At 39.1% G+C, this 19957-nt stretch overlaps 2 protein-coding genes across 9 annotated transcripts in view; both read right to left on the bottom strand.

Annotated features, from left to right (window-relative positions):
- LOC139978448 (uncharacterized) overlaps positions 1-19957 on the bottom strand; it is a 73993-nt gene that overhangs the window by 33377 nt on the left and 20659 nt on the right. The window lies entirely within an intron of this gene.
- On the bottom strand, positions 46-18647 carry LOC139978445 (uncharacterized). 8 transcript variants are annotated; one of them, XM_071988680.1, is made up of 11 exons: positions 18581-18647; positions 17249-17285; positions 17065-17124; positions 16790-16849; positions 16549-16574; positions 15336-15392; positions 14831-14881; positions 14558-14608; positions 14290-14340; positions 7746-7796; positions 46-5476 (listed from the first exon to the last, which is right to left on the bottom strand). In XM_071988680.1, the coding sequence occupies exons 1-11, from the start codon at positions 18590-18592 to the stop codon at positions 3239-3241; spliced, it is 2694 nt and encodes an 897-aa protein (XP_071844781.1). In that variant the 5' UTR covers positions 18593-18647; the 3' UTR covers positions 46-3238. The 8 variants fall into 8 exon arrangements, with proteins under 8 accessions (XP_071844781.1, XP_071844783.1, XP_071844782.1 ...); XM_071988682.1 differs by lacking the exon at positions 7746-7796; XM_071988681.1 differs by lacking the exon at positions 14558-14608.

The raw sequence follows: 19957 nt of genomic DNA, 5'->3' as shown, positions 1-19957 counted from the left end.
CTGATTGAGGCCAGCACTAGTTCGTAGTTGACCTTAACACCATTTTTATACACTGGAACAGAAATGAAAAGAACACATTTTTTCATTGTTAATTTACAATTTAAAATTTTAATAACAAGCAGAATAATACAATGTCAACCTGAAAGGATTAATTAACTAAAATAACTCAACTGTTAAACAAAGTATAAAAATACAAATATTGTTCAAGTGAGTGGTACAATTTTGATTGTTAGAATTAATATTGACAACAAGATGTACTGTCACTGGACATTTTTTATTGAAAATGTAATATAAATTGATGAATTTCATTGAATCTACATAAATTCAAAACATTTAGTTGTTAATTTTATTGCTTAAATGCATGAATATATATGTACAAATGTAATATAAATTGATGAATTTCATTGAATCTACATAAATTCAAAACATTTAATTGTTAATTTTAGTGCTTAAATGCATGAATATATATGTACAAATTAAGTAAAAAAAGCAGATGTTACAGTTATTAAATTTCAATAAAATGTAATATGTGTGATACAACAGTCAATGGTTCAATCATGGTTACAGTTCAGTGGTAGTTAGCTGCAAGGGCAGATCCAGAGAGCATGGTTGAGCTGATCTTCACAGTACTTTTCTGGTGTACTGTGTAATGGGGTATGAAATGCCAGTAAATGGCAATACTGCATAAAGTTCATATAAATTGACACTAAGAAGCAATAAAAAAATTGATAAAAAATGCTCCTCACTGGATCTATATACCCTCAAGTTAATAAGCCATTTCTACCCAACAAAATGAATTAAGTACTACTACATTCAAACAAATCTTAAATTTGCACAATCATAAAGTATATCATCAATGCTGAAATGATATTTACATGACTGAATGAGTTCAAACTTTGTACATAATGAAATGCAAGACTCAAATTTTATATTGACTTTGCCACATTTCCAATAATATTGTAAAATATTGAATTATTCTTTTTCGAAGTGTGGCACACAATTAACATATATAAATCATTAAGCATTGAATTTTATCACATTAAAGTAATGTTTCAGTATTTAAATGCAGGATTCTAGTTTAATTGCATCCCTGTTAAACCTGGCACTGCTAAATTAAACTATGGATGGGGGACCCCAAAATAAACTTCTGGATCCACCCCCTTGGCAAGACTTCATCTGTAGTACATTCTCAATTATTACCATGGATGTCTGGGCTTCATTTTTTCCAGAATCAGTAGAAAAGTCAATTAAAATGTTAATGAAATTATACAGTAAATATATTGAGTAGCATATTGCCTTTTCATGAAATTAACTAATTTACTAATGCATAAAATACACATGCATTGACTTTAAAATATGTATCCAACATTGATGCACTGAAGTAATTCAAAATTTAATATTGCTTGCCTAATCATATTGTGGGACATAGAAATTACTTTTTCCAAGAGTTTGCACAAAACTAACATTACAAAATCTACATGACTTAAAAAACATTGCACTCACATTTGTGATATTCAGCACTCATTTCAGTACTTAAATTTGGTATTTTCAATAATGTGTAAACAGAGAAAGAATGAGAAACATCTATAAAAAGAACAGAATACACAATTTGAATTCATTTAACAAGTAGAATAATAATGTGTGATTAACTATAAAAATGTAATCAACTGTTTAACTTTAACTGTTGAAGTTTAAACATACAAATATTGTTATGTGAATGCTATCTTGGTTGTTCGAATTAATATTGACAGCATGGTAAAAGGACTTTTTATTGAAAATGTACAAATCTACAGTATATGCATACAAACACATTTACAAATATTGAATTTCATTGTTAATTGTAGTGTTTCAATCCATGAATATATGTACAATTTTGAGTGAAAATGTAGATTGTATAATTATTAATAAAACTGTCAACGGTTCAAATTCCTTGTTGCAATGCTATTTCACTGGTAAAGTTAGCTGCTAGGACAGATTCAGAGGTCATGGTCGACCTCCTCCTTACAGTACTTTTCTGGTGTACTGTATGTGGCATAATAGAGTACATGTACATGTATGAAAGTAAATGTCAATACTGCATATAAGTTCATATAAATTGAACCAAAAAAACAATAAAAAGGCAAATTGATCAAAAATATGTTGTTTCATCATCATATGGTATGTTAGTGAGGCATCTCTCTACTCCGCATTCCCACCCCTCTTTTCCACACATACATATCTCCAACTGCAAGTGGACATCCTGTCCAAATGTGATCCAACCCATGAAACCGAAAAAGATCAGTTCGGGATCGATCAGTATTGCTAGAATTAAATTTTTGATTATCAGACACTAATTAAAAATAATGTTGTATCTTATATTTCAGAATAAAATCTTATTATCATGTCATTAATGGCTGGAATTATTTCTGACAGGTTTTCATTCCTTTTTTTATACTTTTTTATATAAATTGTATTTGTATAGGCCGGCTGCCAATATTGTACTAGTATAACAATGCAGATCCTTGGTTATGCAATCATGCAGCATTAAATGTTTGATTCCTCCAAGCATTTCCAGTATTGACATCAGACTCCTTACAAATAAGTGCAAACTGTATTGAATACTGTAGCTCCCAATTAATGCATGAAAGCTCACTTGGTGCAACCATGCATCATGATGTTATAATTAGGCAATATGCAAGGGTGTGTGATATCCTTAATATTGGAGTGTGAAGATTTTTCTGAATAAATTCGATGGCAGTAATGAGTAAATGTTTGTTCACATTTTCCAGTATCATCAACTATTACAATGGCAAATCAGTAAGAAGCATTATATTGTTGCGAATTTGTAGTGTTTTCAACATGCTAATTTATCCCATTTGTACCATACTGTGATATAGAATACAACATGGTAATCTTGAAGCTATATATATGTCTCATTATTTGTTGCACATTTTGCTCAGCTATTATTTACTACACTACTGTACAGTAGCTCACTTGAAAATATACCTCTTGGTTATATATCACTAACAAATGTACAACACAGGCTATTTAAATGGAAGAGATGGTGTGTATATAATCCAGAATCCAGGCATTGAATTTGAGATTAAGATGTTATCTAGAACAGACCATTCTTTATCACAATTTAGATTCAAATAGGGAATACAATGTCAGTTTACTTTTTTCTCTCAAAATGACTTGTCTGAGATCACACTTGGACAAAGAAGAATACAACCCTGGAAACTGGTTAAGTGTAAAGGTCCTAATGCTCCTTTTGTAACTGTGCTTTAGATTTTTTCTGTATAATGTTCCAAACTTTGGATTTGATTTGTGTAATTGACCTATTTTGCAAACAGGCATTGTTTTCTCTTGCATCATGACATGCTTTGTATGCAGGAGGATGCATGGTTTTGATGGCTTTCTTAAGCTGTGGGTCATTCATGACAGCCGTTTCTTCATGTTTACTCCATTTTGTTCTTGAGGATATTACTCTCTTTTTGTATTTTGTATTGACAGTTGTATGAGCCTGGCTATCAGGTATTTCTTGAGTTTCAACTTCATCTATCTCACTTTCATTCTCATCAGACATTTCTCTATCTGACAAGAGTTCTTTATTATCTATTTCAAAATCTGCCAAAGCTTTTCCTTGATACTTATGAATATGGCCCTTTTCAGCAGTAAGTAACAGTTTGCTGACTTTCGCAAGAAATATCACATCTTGTGGAAGGCGGTAGTATTCTTTGTGAACACTGATATTATGCCCCAAGTGATTAGCCAGTTGTTCTAATTCTGATTCTGAAAGATTCAAAATTTGTGACAATGTAGCAAGATGCTTCCTCATATTTGTGGCTGTAAGGCGTTCAGGATTTTGAGCCCCACACTGTTGTGCATATTTATGCAGGCAATCATATCCACGAAGAGGCTGTAGAGACTCCCCTGATGGGCATGCAAAGATGTAAGGGTTTTGGGGATCAACACCAGCAAGTTCCCTAGTGTTGTTCAGTATTTCTATTGAATCTTTCATGTTGGGGGTTAGCATTACTGGAACACCGCGGTCTCGCTTACCCCTTGTCATTATTAGGCTTAGCCTTTTTGAGGCAATTTTTTGTGCTACTGGAAGTGAATCATATATCTCATCTTGAAAGTCTTTTTTTTGCCCTGTTTGTTGTTTGTAATCTTCCAGTTTAAGATTCTGGGTTTCCCCAGGTCGACGTCTGTTAAACATTATCAGTTGTGTAAGAGTTAGTGAGGCCAACTCCCTCCATAGCGATGTTGTTACCTCTGTTTTCAAACTTTCTTTTGTCTCTTTTATGTTACATGATAATAGTTGATACAATTTCACAGTATCAGCTGTTAGTGGTATTTTAGGGGGCTTTTGCCACTTTTGTTTGCTTTGCTGTTTGTAGATTTTAGTGGCAATTTTCTTGTTCCACTGCAATTTCTTAAGCTTTAAGAATTGCTCGGCCATGTTCTCTTGTGAAGCATCTGCAGCTTTTATTGCTTCTGCAATACTTATATCTGCCAGCACATTTAAGCTTTGACCTAGCTTTTTAGCCAATGATGGTGTGGCAAACATTTGCGATGCATCGTCAAACCCACAGCAGCCCTTCACACCTGAAATTACATTATCAAAATGGCATGGATTTACTAAATCTTTAGCTGATTTTATGGCACAATTTAGCTTTTGGGTCTCGAGAAGAAGACGTGCAACAGATCTCATCCTATCTGATACAATGTAGTGTGCATTTGGGCTGTCATTGATGTAGTGTTCCCCCAATTTGCATAACCAAGGATCTGCACGTATTGTTAATACAATATTGTCAGCCTTCATACCTGCAAGTATGTTCTGCAGTTTTGAACTGCAGTCTGCCTTTGTGGGAAGCAGTACTCTGGCAGCTCTCCGAAGGCCCAAGGTTTGTTTACTTTCATTTTTAGATTCTGAGGTGCAATTTTTCTGGTGTCTCCAGAGAGATCTTTTTGCAAAATATCCGTGACAATCTGGACAAGGAATGAAATCCTCTGCATCCAGTAGCCCCATTTGTGGTCTTTTATACACCAAAAGTTGACCTTTTCCTTCTTTGAAGACTTTTATATTGTGGGCATGGTCCCCCTTTTTTCTTAATTCTTCAAAAATGGCATTTCGTTCCTTTGACTTTTTAGGTTCATTTAAGGCCTTAATCACCAATGATTCATCAAAATGATGAGTTTTGAAATGTCGTGCTATTTGTAGAACAGTTTTCTCACAGTAGATGCAGTAGTGTTGTCTGTTCCAAGCTCTTTTTGATTTTTCCTCTGGGGCAGTGTACTCTGTTGATAATACACATACCTTATTACTAGTACTGGGTTGATTCTCATCAGCAGCATAGCCTTCATCTGATGTGTTAGCATCTTCTTCTGAAGAGGTGTCGCTTTCTTCATCAAATGGTACAAAATCACTTTCGACAGCATCATCTTTAGAGTAGCTTCTTAATTGTCTAAGTTTCCTTAGCCTTTTTGGAATCTAATGTAAAAAGACATGAAAATTTAATACAAATACAGAATTTCCTTGAACTACATGTACTGTATAATGCATCTCAAATGGCAAGCTATGCATAACTTTCCAAGGGCAGGACCAGCGGGTCCCCCCACCCCCTTGCGAAAATTAAGAGGGCCCCTCGTTTCAGAAATCCTGGATCCGCCACTGCTTTCCATAGAGTTTCTAGGGAATCGGTATATAATATCTTACTTTTTGGCATGACAGTCTTAGAATACCAACTGTAGTGCAATAATCTAGTTATTTTGTTAGCTTTGAAAAAAATGTCCATCAGTAACTTTATGCATGTTTTTTTAAAAGTGGCAAATGCCATATTCAATCTAATAGAAGTGCCACTGGGCTAAGACGAACACAAAACCATGTGCATGTATTAGGACTATGTTAATATTGATTTGCAAATCAGGTACATGTAAAGTGACTATAGTTAGGGGCCAAGAACATCCCTGATTGCGACAAACTGCCATGTCATATGTCGTTACACAAGAACATGAATTCCTGTTATTGTTTAACAACTGTGACTGAACGTAAACACTCCGTGTGTTGTTGTTTTTGCTTTGTAGTAAAAACAGGTGTCAAGGTACCAATCGTTGGGACATGTTTGCTCTGATGGGGCCACTGTTTCAAAGATTTTCTAATCAAATTTAATTCTGAAAACACAAACTTTTTGTGTGAATTAATTGCAGCCCGCAAAAAACTTATTTGATTGAACTACAATCTAACGCTATGGAGAAATGCTATTAATTTGTCAATTTGTTAATTCATGTGTAGATTTTTGTGGAGTGAAATCCTATTGTGGGTGTCGCAAATGCTGATTGGTCAATTTGCACCTCACTAAATTAAGTTGCGCACTCACATAAATATTGTATACAGACTGTCATATAGTAGGAGACTGTATGCTAAATCTATGCAATTAGAGTAAATATGATAATTTGGTTAATCTTGTGTATGTTTTGTGCTAAAATGGAATAAATGCTGGTTACTAACCACTACACAGTGGCGTAACGTTGGTTTGGGGTGCCCAGTGCAAAAGCGACGGATTGGGACGCCTCTGACCTATGGTGTGCATGGTGCAGCACAGTAAATTAATTTTGGTTTTGAAAGCCATATAGCCACTTAAAAATGATTGTAACTTACAAATGATTGTAACTTACAAATGATTGTGAACTTTAGATCAATTTTAATTCATGTTTTAATGAACTAATCATGTTAAGTTGTAAAAATAGTTAGCCTTAAAAGTAATGTATTCATCTTTTCCAATTTCTGTACTTTCAAAGATTCGTCACTCGCTGCTAGTCTACTGATAGGCCCTGATTGTGGCCTGACCATATCATAATGCTTATTAATTCTGGATTTTTTTCAAGGTTTTGATATTTATAGGGTGAAAAGCGTAAAGTGGGTAAAGGTTTCTACTTCTCTTCCTAAGCCATTATAGCCATGCAAACAAAGTGTTATCGTGTTGAAAGGGTATCCAGGCCTGGGTGCCCCTTAGCCCGGGTGCCTGGAGGTTTGCCTCCCCCCCCCCCCCCCCGAGAGCATGAGAGTTACGCCACTGACACTAGTGTGCTTTGTTCCTATACAAACAGAAGTTGGGTTTAATTGACAGACCATGACATGAAAATCTCATCAACTATTTTTTTAAATCCTATATGTAACACTACTTCCACACACGATTTTTTATGCATACTTTTGAGCGACACACATGCATGCATTGTACTAACATACAGTTGTAGGTCAGTGGTACCCATACTCACTGTCAGTTGTGGTGCAACTGCAGACTTCCATCATTTCATACAGATAATTTAGATTGGAGGATATATGTACCGCTTCCTTATGTTGTTTCTATGAAGAATATAAGGACTATTATTTTGATCTAATTTTAGTGGAACTACAGTAATACAACACTAATGCCTAATACTTAAAGGTAGTTAAGGGTATGTTTGTTTGCTTCATGATTCTACTTTAATAGGTCTCCATTTATTGGTGAGAAAGAAATTCTTCATATTGATGAAATGTTGCCTCTCTATATATATGTTCTGGTATATGCTATGAGATTCACTCAGATTGCCTTAACTCTTCTCATGCATGAAATTTAATGCCATCATGGTTCTTATTAAGTTCAAGTGATATTTCCATTCCATTCATTTATCTGCATTGTAACTGGAATATTAGGAGACTCAATTGTTTTTTGAAAAGTGTGATTTCAAATAATTAACTGCAAGGGTAGTACTGTACATACCTTGGAATCATTTTCTTCATAGATAGCTTTGTCATTATCATCATCAGATGTCTGCAAGAAGTAGAATAAAGTGAATCAATAAACCATATAAATTCATTGTTGATATACAATATAGAAATTTACTTCGCTCCTCGCTTACCTGTCTCCTCACAACCTTAGCACCTCATTCTACTGTGCCTACTGTATAAAGTCCTGGTAAAATAATAACACTGTGCGCCCTCTATGACCGAACCCCTCCCCCCCCCTCGGTCACTCCTCACTACTCATTCTACCATTAAAAGTGTCTTCACGTGAATTTCTTGTGGATATATTTCCCTTGGATTTCGTCTTGGTTTTCTTTAGCGATCTTTGGAAGTTTCTTTCCTCGGATTCTTAGGAGTATTGCAGTCCTTTCCAGCCCGATAAGTATCCTTTTTTGTTGAAAGGGAGGGTTTTGGGGACTGTTTTTATTCCTAGTGCGTTTCCGCCCTTAGGTTTTTTGCGGGGGTAGCAGTTCCGCGAACTGCCTAGGTTTCCCGCCAATTTCCCTTCCCCACGCTATAGGCGTGTCGTTGTATTTTCATGTTCATAGCATGTCTACATTGTATTTCTATTCACGATTTCTTCTTCTATATTTCGCTCTCTCATGTTCTTTTTCAGCTTGTGTTGATTTTGTTAGGCCACTTCATAGCGTTTTTCGTATTTTGCCGTTGCTAGGTTACGCTACGTACCTCTACTCACCGTTATGTACCTCCCGTTCTCTCCCGTTCTCTTGCTAGTTTGCATTTTTCCGTAAGCTTAAGAGTTAGTCTTTCCTTAATTCGGGCGTTTTAGTTTGTCTCGTAACCAGCTGAAGTTTTTTTTTTTAACTTTCGATGTTTCGGCCAGGCAGAACCTGGGTCGAACACGATTTGTGTCCTAAGTGTAGAACCTACACCAGACGGGACCCATGCCTGGTCTGCATAAATTTTTCGCCAGCCCAGTGGCACTAGATAGACCAGTGGCTTACGAGTCTAAGAAGCAAGCTTTAGGGCAGGCTGGACTTGATTCCTTAGGCCATCGGTGCCCCAGAAAAAGATATAGGAGAGACAAGAGAGAGAGAGAGAGGAGGAGGGAGAAGTGGTGAGAGAGGTGGAGGAAAGTGGCCAGGAGAGGGCCGAAGGAGAGGTGGAGAGAGAGAGAAAGAGTACCCCTAACGGTCCCGGCGACGTCCGGTTGATTACGGCCAGAGGGAAGGGCAGGAGCAAGGCTCCTGCCAAGAAAAGACCTCTTGAGAAGAGGCACGGCTCGGCCGGGCTAGAGGCAACGTCTCAGTCCGGGTGGCAGCAAGAGAGACCCATGGAGCGCGGGCTACAGGCCACGGAGAGCTCGGGTCCGAGAGAGAGAGTACGACCGAGGGGTCGCTGAAACAGAGCCGGTCCCATAGCAGGCTCCGGGGAGCCCGGGTCCGGCGAGAAAAAAAAAAAAAAAAAAAAATCCCACCGGAAAGGACAGAATGTCCGGGTCGAGGAATACCGGCGTGGTGGTACCCGGCGTGGTACGCACACAGAGACGGGCTCCGGGAGCCTGGGTCCGGCGAGGCCCCGGGTCCGGCGAGACCCCGGGTCCGGCGAGACTCGAAGGGAAGGCAGAACCGAGTTTTCACTCCAGATCCGAGACCGCCCCCGGAGCCGGGAACCAGAGCTATACAATCGACTGCTGGGTCCTCAGAGATTGGCTCCGGAGGGCCCGGGCCCGACGAGAACGGGGGCGCAGGGGCAGAAGCCCGGTCCGCAGATCTCCAAACGGGATCCAAAACTGGTCCCGAAGTCGGGAGCCTACGAGAGTAACAACATTTACAACTGCGACATTTACAATAACATTTACAACTACAACAACATTTACAACGAGATTAGTTCTGCTAGGCCCCCAGAATGGGGTAGCAGGTGCAGAAGCCCGGCCCGCAGACCCCCTAACCGGAGCCGCGGCCGGTCCTGAGGCCGGGAACCGACGAGATTACCAATGCCGGGCCCCCAGAACGGGGTAGCAGGGGCAAGCGCCCAATCCGAAAAGAGAACCAGCCCCGAGCCAGGTTCCCACGGCAAAGGGAGAAATACTTAACCCCAGACACCGAACACAGACATCGGTGCCGAGGAGCGATCGCAACCCATGGCCAGCCCGGCCGCGACACCACGATCAATCCCAGACCAAAGAATGGAACCTGATTTGTTCCCCGGCAAGGACGACCTGGTTTGCAGAGCGTCGGGCAACCTGTCCGGCCTAGACGACGAGGTCGACCCCTAGATTTCGGGGTTACAGAGGACGGTTACTCCCGCTTCCCAGAATAGGGGGAGTGTCCCCCCCCCCCGGAACTAGCAGCTTGAGCGGCAACGACAGGTTCGAATCATTTGCAGAAAAACACCGCTACCACTACACATCCCAAATGTGTGTTTATTTATCGAGTACCTGCAGACACTCATGGGTCATATTCTCCTCGCTAATTATACTCCTCTCTAATCATAATTCATCGCCATTTGCCTAGGTTAAAATCTTACTTGTGTTTAAAAACACTGTCGTTTAAAACACTGGTGAACCCACTTCCAGAACATGTTAAAATGCGTAAGACTGAGGGGTTTTAAATCGGTTCTCATGACTTACAGTATTCCGTTTACTTTAAAACCTTGGCAAACTGCTAGGAAGAGAACTTTCTCGAGACTTGGCAAAGTGCCAGGAAACATAACGCTCATAGATCCTTGGCAAACTGCCAGAAAAAAAGGTACAACGTGGCACATTTGTTAAGAGAGGAGGGGGGGGGCCAAGCAGCCACCTGGCTTGACACGTGTAAGCTCAACTTTTACTGCAACGAGCTATCGACTACGTGAGCGATCCTATGGAATAAGCCTTTCTTCCTATTTCTTTGGTGAATTACCAAGACAAACGCGTTAGTAAGTTGAAAAAGGGGTAGGATACAACCCCAGCAAGTTACAAGCGCTAACACGCTCCGAACATACAGCATGCGCTTTATGAACAATGTTCGATGTTCCGACATCTTAAGCAGAGTTGCATTTCGTAGCACCTGATGGCCTAGTCTTGACTAGCCTAGGCGCTAGGTGGTTTCAATAGGAAGCTGGATACCTTTACTGCACTACGAAATGGACACATCTCGACAGGAAGAGATTTGAGAAGTAACGGGTACGTTATCATAACATTCAATACGTGTTTATTACGTTAAATGTGGTGTTGATAAAACGTTGACATAAGATGTCTATGAGATATTACGTTATATTAATGTTATATTAATGTCTTAACGGAAATTGTTTTGAAATAATAGCCCCTAAAGGGTTTCGGTAACATATTTCTTACACCTCTAATAACGCTATCATAGCAAAAGACTAAACATTTAGTAACGCCTTTGTGTTTGCTGAGTAACTCCCTGGACTCCGTTAAACAGCCAGGATTTATGAGGTGGAATTTCTACAAACCCACCCTACACATCCCCTGTTGGGAGTTTGTTCCTGGTGAGTAGGGCTGTAGCTTAGTTAGCTCAGTGGTTAAACCCGGTGCCTTCCAATCAAAAGGTCCCCGGTTCAAGTCACCCCAAGATTAATGTATGTTGTCCAGTTACAGAGCTGTTGACAATTCATAGTCATGGACATTAAAATATGAATGTACGAGACTGACTTTGGTCAGCTTGCGGCTTTGATAAGCCAATGAGGCTTCTTCACAAGTTCCTACTTGCAGGATGATCTAAATTACATACACAAATACATACATATACTGTAGTTGTAAAAGCCACATAGCAGCTGTAGCATTGATTAAGACTCTGATGAAGCAAACTATCCATTCAGTACTCAATTTTTGGAGAGCACTGTGGTCAAGCGGTGTAGGCAGTGTACTGGTGATCTAAGGCTTGCAGGTTTTAGTCCTGGCCAGATCATTCTGTTGTTTCCTTGGGCAAGGCACTTTATCTCCATTGCGTCTTTCCATCCAGGAGGGATTTCTCTCTGTTTAACAGGTTATTGTTGACCAGGGTAATATTGCTAGCGCCTCTGGCTTCGTTATCGATAGATAGGCCGGCGCAGTTCAACCCTCAATATTATTATTAATATTATTTTTCATGGAAAGAACCTCCATTAAACCTCCCTACAGGGTACAGCTTAGGTCTACATCATCAAGGCATTACTTTTCTTCAGAGGTTTTCTGATTGCAACTGGTTGATAACTAAAGGGGTCATCAGCGGTACTGTGGTAATGCAAGCAGTACTGCGAGTGCTGCTGTACTGCAGGCGCTAACAAGGTTATCATACAGGCCACTGTCCTTGACTTCTTTAGCAGCATATACAGAGAAACCACTTTCCTGCACCACAGTGGCGTCAGCAGGGCAAAGGATCGGCCCCAACACTATTTGCAAAGATAACCAGGTTTCATGTACTTCCGCCTCGCTCTCAGGACTCCAGGGCAGAGAGATTGTGCCGTCTGGCATGGGAGACCGTCACCACAGCTGCAGAATCTGGCACGGCCCTATGGGTCTCCCATATAGCCAGAAAGGAGAGTGTGAGGGCCGATGCTCTGCCCAGGGGACAACTCGACCCCGACGAGTAAACCCTTCGCAAGGAACATGCGGTAGGTTTTTCCACATGTTCGGCATACCTCTGATAGACCTGCTTACGACAAAGGGCAACAATGGGCTGCCCATCTTTTGTAACAGGCGGTCCCACCTGCAGCCTCCCACATAGCGCCAGGTCCCTGCCTTGAGACGGACCAGAGGTTTAAATTCTTCCCCCCCCCCCTTTGGCATGATCAGCCAGATACTGAGGAAGATTCGCAGCTCCAAGGGTAAACTCATCCTAGTGGCTCCCTCCGGACCCCGGGTCCCAGGCCGCAGGTCCCACACACAGGCCCCAGACGGGGACGTCTGGTTTTCCAGACGGCTCCACGCTGGGCATTAACCCAGACATTGACCAGCTCACCAAAGGCATGGCTCATCGCCGTCCACGAGTCAGACAGTTAGCCCCCTCTGCGGGGCTCTCAGCAGTGCTGCATGCCCTGGCAGGGCCGCTGTACGAATCAACGGGGAACGTTTCCCTGGCTGCTCTTACAAAGAAAACACTCTTCGTCATTGCGGTAACGTCAGCGTGAAGGAGTTACCTCCAAGCCCTAACAACCAAACAGAACCACATCAGATTCGAGGGCCATGGGGCGAGGACAGTTCCAGACCCGTCCCTTATTGCCAAGAACCGGGCCTTGACTTTCTTGCCCGGGGACATTTTCTTTCCGGAAATCAAAACCCTTTCATCAGTGGCTGAGGACAAGCGATGGTGCCCAGTCAGGGCACTGAAGTGGTACTTAAACAGGACAGAGAAGTTGAGACAAACAACCTCCCTTTTCATCCTGCCACGACCACCTTAAACAGCAGCCGCCAAGGATACCCTATCCCGATGGCTAGTAGAGATGATCCGCCCGTTCACGATGGGGGGATACCCGGCCAAGAGATCACAACATCAGTGGGGCCTCGGCTTCCACAGCTCTCTCTGCCGGTATCCCGATACAGGACATCCTCAAGGTGGCAGCGTGGAAAACACCAACTACGTTCGTCGCCTGTTACTTACCTGACACTCTACACGCCGAGGCAGCTTTTGGTAGCGCGGTGGTAGCGCGGTGGTAGCCGGTTGGTACTTGGTCCCACCCCTCGGGCCTCCCACCATCGGGCAGTGCCACTCGGTGCTAAGGTTGTGAGGAGACAGGTAGGCGAGGAGCGAAGTAAATATTCCAAAACTTACTGGTTTGGATATTTACGAGTGACGAGCTTACCTGTCTCCATTCCCGCCTCCCTCCCCCGAGGGGGTGGGACACAGCCGGACGGGGGAGCAGTCGTTCGACTAGGCTCACGACTCCAAGCACAACACCAGATAGACAGAGCCAACAACTACTAAGAGTCACCGGCCAGGTCTATCGGTGAGGGTAACTTTGCACCCTGTGTTTTTCATAGGCGTACTCACCTAAGTTGTCTTAGGGTTAGCAAGTGTTGGGCCTTTACAGGATGAGGCTCCTTGTTAGGAAAAAGGGGTAGTTTCGCCTGCAGGGCTCAGGAGAGTGTCCCCCCCCTTACCCGCTGCGGCGGGGAGGATTACACTCTCCCTGCTAGGAAGGCATCAGTGCCTTTTGTTAAGGGCTCACCTTTGAGAAGTTTAGTCGACGGGAGTCCTTGGGGGTGGCCAGAGGATTCTGGCCACCCCTATTTCGGTGACCGTGAGGCCACTTTTAAGGAGTGGTCTCATGAGTAGTGAGGAGTGACCGAGGGGGGGTTCGGTCATAGAGGGCGCACAGTGTTATTATTTTACCAGGACTTTATAGGCACGGTAGAATGAGGTGCTAAGGTTGTGAGGAGACAGGTAAGCTCGTCACTCGTAAATATCCAAACCAGTAAGTTTTTGAATCTCTCTAGGTGACAGCTGCAATACATATTGTTCAAGTGATATTTCCATTCCATTTATTTATCTGCATTGTAACTGGAATAGGAGACTCAATTGTTTTTTTGAAAAAGTGTGGTTTGAAATAATTAACTGCAAGGGTAGTACTGTACATACCTTGGAATCATTTTCTTCATAGATAGCTTTGTCATTATCATCATCAGATGTCTGCAAGAAGTAAAATAAAGTGAATCAATAAACCATATATAAATTCATTGTTGATATACAATATATAACTCTCCAGGTGACAGCTGCAATACATATTGTTCAAGTGATATTTCCATTCCATTTATTTATCTGCATTGTAACTGGAATAGGAGACTCAATTGTTTTTTGAAAAAGTGTGGTTTGAAATAATTAATTGCAAGGGTAGTACTGTACATACCTTGGAATCATTTTCTTCATAGATAGCTTTGTCATTATCATCATCAGATGTCTGCAAGAAGTAGAATAAAGTGAATCAATAAACCATATATAAATTCATTGTTGATATACAATATATAACTCTCCAGGTGACAGCTGCAATACATATTGTTCAAGTGATATTTCCATTCCATTTATTTATCTGCATTGTAACTGGAATAGGAGACTCAATTGTTTTTTGAAAAAGTGTGGTTTGAAATAATTACTGTAACTGCAAGGGTAGTACTGTACATACCTTGGAATCATTTTCTTCGTAGATAGCTTTGTCACTATCATCATCAGATGTCTGCAAGAAGTAGAATAATGTGAATCAATAAACCATATAAATTCATTGTTGATATACAATATATAACTCTCCAGCTGCAATACATATTGCCTGACATTGTTAGTTAGCTGCCAATTCTTGGTCTTTGGCTTTCACCTTCCAACATTACTGGAGTGCCAAGTGATTCATTGGTACATTGATCAGTTGCAATTGTAAGCCAATGGTACCCATAGACACTATCATGTGTGGAGCAAACTGCAGATTCTAGTTTCACACAGATAATCTGATCACACCTTTCACATACAGTATATTCTGGTGGCCATGGCGACTAGATCTTTTCATTTTGGCGACTTAAAAGTCTAGTCTTTAGCTAATTAACAGTACCCCTGATAATTAATACTTGTAGATATGCATCATCAAGACAGCTGGGAAACATTCACTGAGATAGGCCTATAATTTATGCAAGACTGTTTACCTGTTCTTCTATTTGCTGCATCATTTTATCAAATACTGGTTGAAGTTCAGGATACTCCTGTAAATCAAATAAATTGATTTAATACTAAAATTAAACTGTGATCAACTACAATATTTCTATGCCATTTTTGCAAATTTACAGCACATACTCCTTTGGTATTTCAAAGGATTCAATAGATGCAATGCATACAGGCCTAGGGTAACTATTAACACTTTTTGCATATCATTTGTTATAGGAAGAACAGTTTGTTACTGGACAAATAGAATCAAAGAATAGGCAATGCTGCATTTAGTTTAACTGATAGCATTTTACTATTTGAAGAGCAAAATTGAAGGAACTTATAAATTTATATATATATACTTTGTTAATGAAACTCCAGGATTGGAAGCAGTTATACTCTTTCAAATTTACTTGTTGTGTGGTTCTGCTGTGGAACAAGAAACCACATGGAATTTGGGAAAAGTATGTTTCTTACACCTCAAAGATAGTTGGTATGACATGCATGTTATATCATGCATACATTGATAGTTAATCAGTGTGTATTTCAGAAACATATACATAAGTACATTATAGCACATTTTGATGGTTTGTACCAACAACGTGCACATACTGTATCTGCCAAATCTTAGAATGTACAGCTTTGGGCATTTACTACAAATCTGCTTATTTTGATCTCTTGTGTATTTCGATACAAAACCTATTTTTCTATGATCATGAATTGACAGATTCCAATTTTAAATATTTTCCTCTGATGTTAGTATCATATTACTGATAAAAATTGTAGGATTCCTATGGGGAAATGAATTTAGCACATTTTTGTTGAGATGCTGTATATATGGCAATGTATTATTTTTTTCCTCTTTTTTTTGTGGAGGGGGGAGGGGGTGGGAGCAGAGTCAAAACATTTAGTTAGGATTTATTCAAGTTAACTTCTCCAAATCCTTATAACTCATGTGATGAAGTTTTTACCAAAACAAGCCTGTGGAATATGTGCCAAAATCACGATTTGAATTGTAAAAAACATGTATTGATTTTACCATGTGAATTTACATGTTCCGTACATGAAAGTTAAATTGGAAGTAACATTTTTATTTTTGGTTATGTTATGCTTCAATGACCACCTCCTTTCATAGACAAGAATAGCTAAGAATATACTACAAAATTTATTTTGGTAATATTTCTTCCCTGGAAATTAGAATTGTATATACTTTACCTCTTGGCAGGATACAGTACAAATATCTGTTGAAATGAAGAATAATTGTTTAAGTTTTGGATATTATACATCTATTCCTATTACAGTAAATAAGTTTAGCCAATACCAAATAGGCATGATAGAGCAATATCTAAAAATATCTGAAATATCTTAATATTGTGTAATTACAGAAATTCAAAAATGTTACTTTTGCATTCAGTCGGTTAAATAAACATTCAGGTAACATGTCAATTTAACTCACCATATGAGTACATATTCCCTGTCATTTCATCCAAAAACACAGGCTCATTGGGGTTGTTATCTGTGGCAATTTAAAAATGAAAATCGATAAGTCATAAAGACAATGAAGAGAGTGTTCTCATTAAAAATTAATAGTCCAAAGGCTTCATTTTTCTCAGATCGGCATCAAAATATAATGAAATATATATAGCATAAAATATCTAACAGAATACATAAAGAAAACTTGTTAATTAATAGGTAACAATTAAAAGGCTATTTAAATGCTGTTTCACTTACCAAGTGAATGATGGTATTTTCTCAGATCAGCATCAAAATATAATGCACCATTTGGGGATTCTGAAAGAGTGAAAATGAAGTTTGCAGTTTACAGAACTGATAAAAATTAGTGAGTTCAATAAAAGTAAAATGGCTCTAAAAGTATTTAAAACAATTTGTTCGGATTGAACACAATAAAACTCACCTGTGAATGAGACTGATGTTGATTTGCATGCAGTTTCCTAAAACAAGAATAAAATTAACAAAGTAAGTATGAAACATATTTAGAATGACATTTAAATGTAACAAAATAACAGATCAAACTATTTTCACAATCAACTTTTTTAATTTGTTATGTTAAAACAGAAAAACATGAATTTTCTAAGAACAAGAAAAAGGTATATTGTGTCAGAAAAAAAACATTTCTCCAATCCCTAGGAATAGGTCACGCAACTAGGCCAGGACATCAAGACAGGTTCAGTCCTAAGATCAGCTTCTGAGCAAAACATAGATCAGTGAATTTGTCTAACATGAGAGACTCTTCCTGTACCGAGTCAACCATTTCATTGAATGGATATGGGAGAGCAAAATACAAACATCTTTACAGCTAGTTCATGCAGAACCTGTAAGCAAAACTGAATATAGTTGTCCAGTTTTTTTATCAGGCCGATATGGAATTCCAATGCTATGATTGACATGACCATCATCATAATAGCTGTTGCTTCAGACCATGCTATTTCTATATTTCTGGCCGATTCTTTGTTTTGCAGCCTAAAAATTGCTTGATATGGGACGGGTTCAGTAGACAGTACAATATTTCACCTGTTATATGAGGTATTGACTATGTCCATTCTGATATATTTTATATACTTAGGTTATAGATTATATAGTAATATATTGTGTATTTTAGCATGATGGAAGCTTTCCCGTATTTGGCCATATGCTCATCAATGGCTGAAGGGGTTTTTAACCTTCATGTACTCTATAGTCTGACAGTAGCTTGATCTAAGAACCTTGTGATGACAAAGTGGGATACACAGCTTCTGAATGGCACCTCTGCCCTAAATGTCTTGACTGACCAATACACGATAGCGTAATATAGTTAACATGCAGCTACCACAACTAACGTTGTTTAGATACAATTTAAAAAAAAGGTGTACTAGGGCTTATTGAATCATGTTTGTGAAATTTACCATAGCCCCACAAAAGTATCCATGGTCAAATCATCTGTGTGAAACAATGCAAATCTACAGTTTGCACCACATTTGACTGTATGTATGTCCCGATTCTGACCAACAATTGAATGCACCATGCACTAAATCATGTGTGTGAAAATCATCAAAACTGCTTGGTATGGGACGGGTTCAGTAGAATATTTTCACCTGTTATATGAGGGATTCAATATGCATATTCTGTTATATTTTATATTCTTAGGGTATATAGATTACATCTATTGTGTATTCTAGCTTGTATAGTTTAATACCCATACCTATAATTATTGTCTTAAATTAATTTACCAAAATATTATGGTACATACCATAGTATTCATTTCCTCCTGAGGCACTTCATCATGCTCTTCATTAGTTGTCTGCAAAAAGTACAATCAGTGAATTATTGATCTTGATTGAAATAAATATAATGCTTAGAGATTTAGGACCTGTCTATATTGGGGTGTGTTATTAAAATGATCAAGAATTTCCACACAATTGGCATCCATACAGGAGTGTATTATCAATATAATCACCACTCGGTTCAGGGGACCACCAATTGCCTTCCTTATCTGATGGAACATTTCCCCCGTATTAGGCCATATATGCTAATCAATAGCTGAAGAGGATTAACCTACTGTATAGTCTGACAGTAGCTTGATCTAGGAACCTTGTGATGACAAAGTGGGATACACAGCTTCTGAATGGCACCTCTGCCCTAAATGTCTTGACTGACCAATACTGTCATAAAAGTGTAATAATGTTAACATGCAGCTACCACGACTGAAGGTGTTTAGATATTATACAACACCTAATTATATTCCGGCCATTTGATTGGTCCATTGCTCGTCGATTGCATGCAAAATCCGCTCTATTGCACTCTATGAAATAGAACCATGTGCTATACTTTTTTGATAGCACTTTTTTCAATGGTAAGAGAGCATAGAAACCTGTCTGTTCAAAAAAATCTGTTGCATGAGTGCATTTTACATCCAATTATATCCAAATTTGAAGGTGTTGTATGAAACAAATAATGAATGGTTTCCATTTGTGCAATAGTACAAATATTACATTCGTTGAAAAATGTAATTTGTTCCATTCAACTCAGCTGCGCCTCGTTGAATGGAACTTTCCATCTTTTAACTCATGAAATATTTGCACTATTGCACTCATAACCATCTATAATTTGTATACTATCTTAAAGAAAGGTGTACTATTGAATCATGTTTGTGAAATTTACCATAGCCCCACAAAAGTATCCATCCTCAAATCATCTGTGTGAAACAATGCAGATCTACAGTTTGCACCACATTTGACTGTATGTATGTCCCGATTCTGACCAACAATTGAATGTACCATGCACTGAATCATGTGTGTGAAAATCATCATAGCTGACACAGCGTATAGATACTGCTTCAGACTATGCTATTTCTATATTTCTGGTCGATCCTTTGTTTCGCAGCCTCAAAACTGCTTGGTATGGGACGGGTTCAGTAGAATATTTTCACCTGTTATATGAGGGATTTATATTCTGTTATATTTTATATTCTTAGGGTATATAGATTACATCTATTGTGTATTCTAGCTTGTATAGTTTAATACCCATACCTATAATTATTGTCTTAAATTAATTTACCAAAATATTATGGTACATACCATAGTATTCATTTCCTCCTGAGGTACTTCATCATGCTCTTCATTAGTTG

Source organism: Apostichopus japonicus, chromosome 13 (assembly GCF_037975245.1).
Source record: "Apostichopus japonicus isolate 1M-3 chromosome 13, ASM3797524v1, whole genome shotgun sequence".
Lineage (NCBI taxonomy): Eukaryota > Metazoa > Echinodermata > Holothuroidea > Aspidochirotida > Stichopodidae > Apostichopus > Apostichopus japonicus.
Note: the sequence above shows the minus strand (reverse complement) of the source record. Positions and strands in the feature narration are given on the sequence as shown.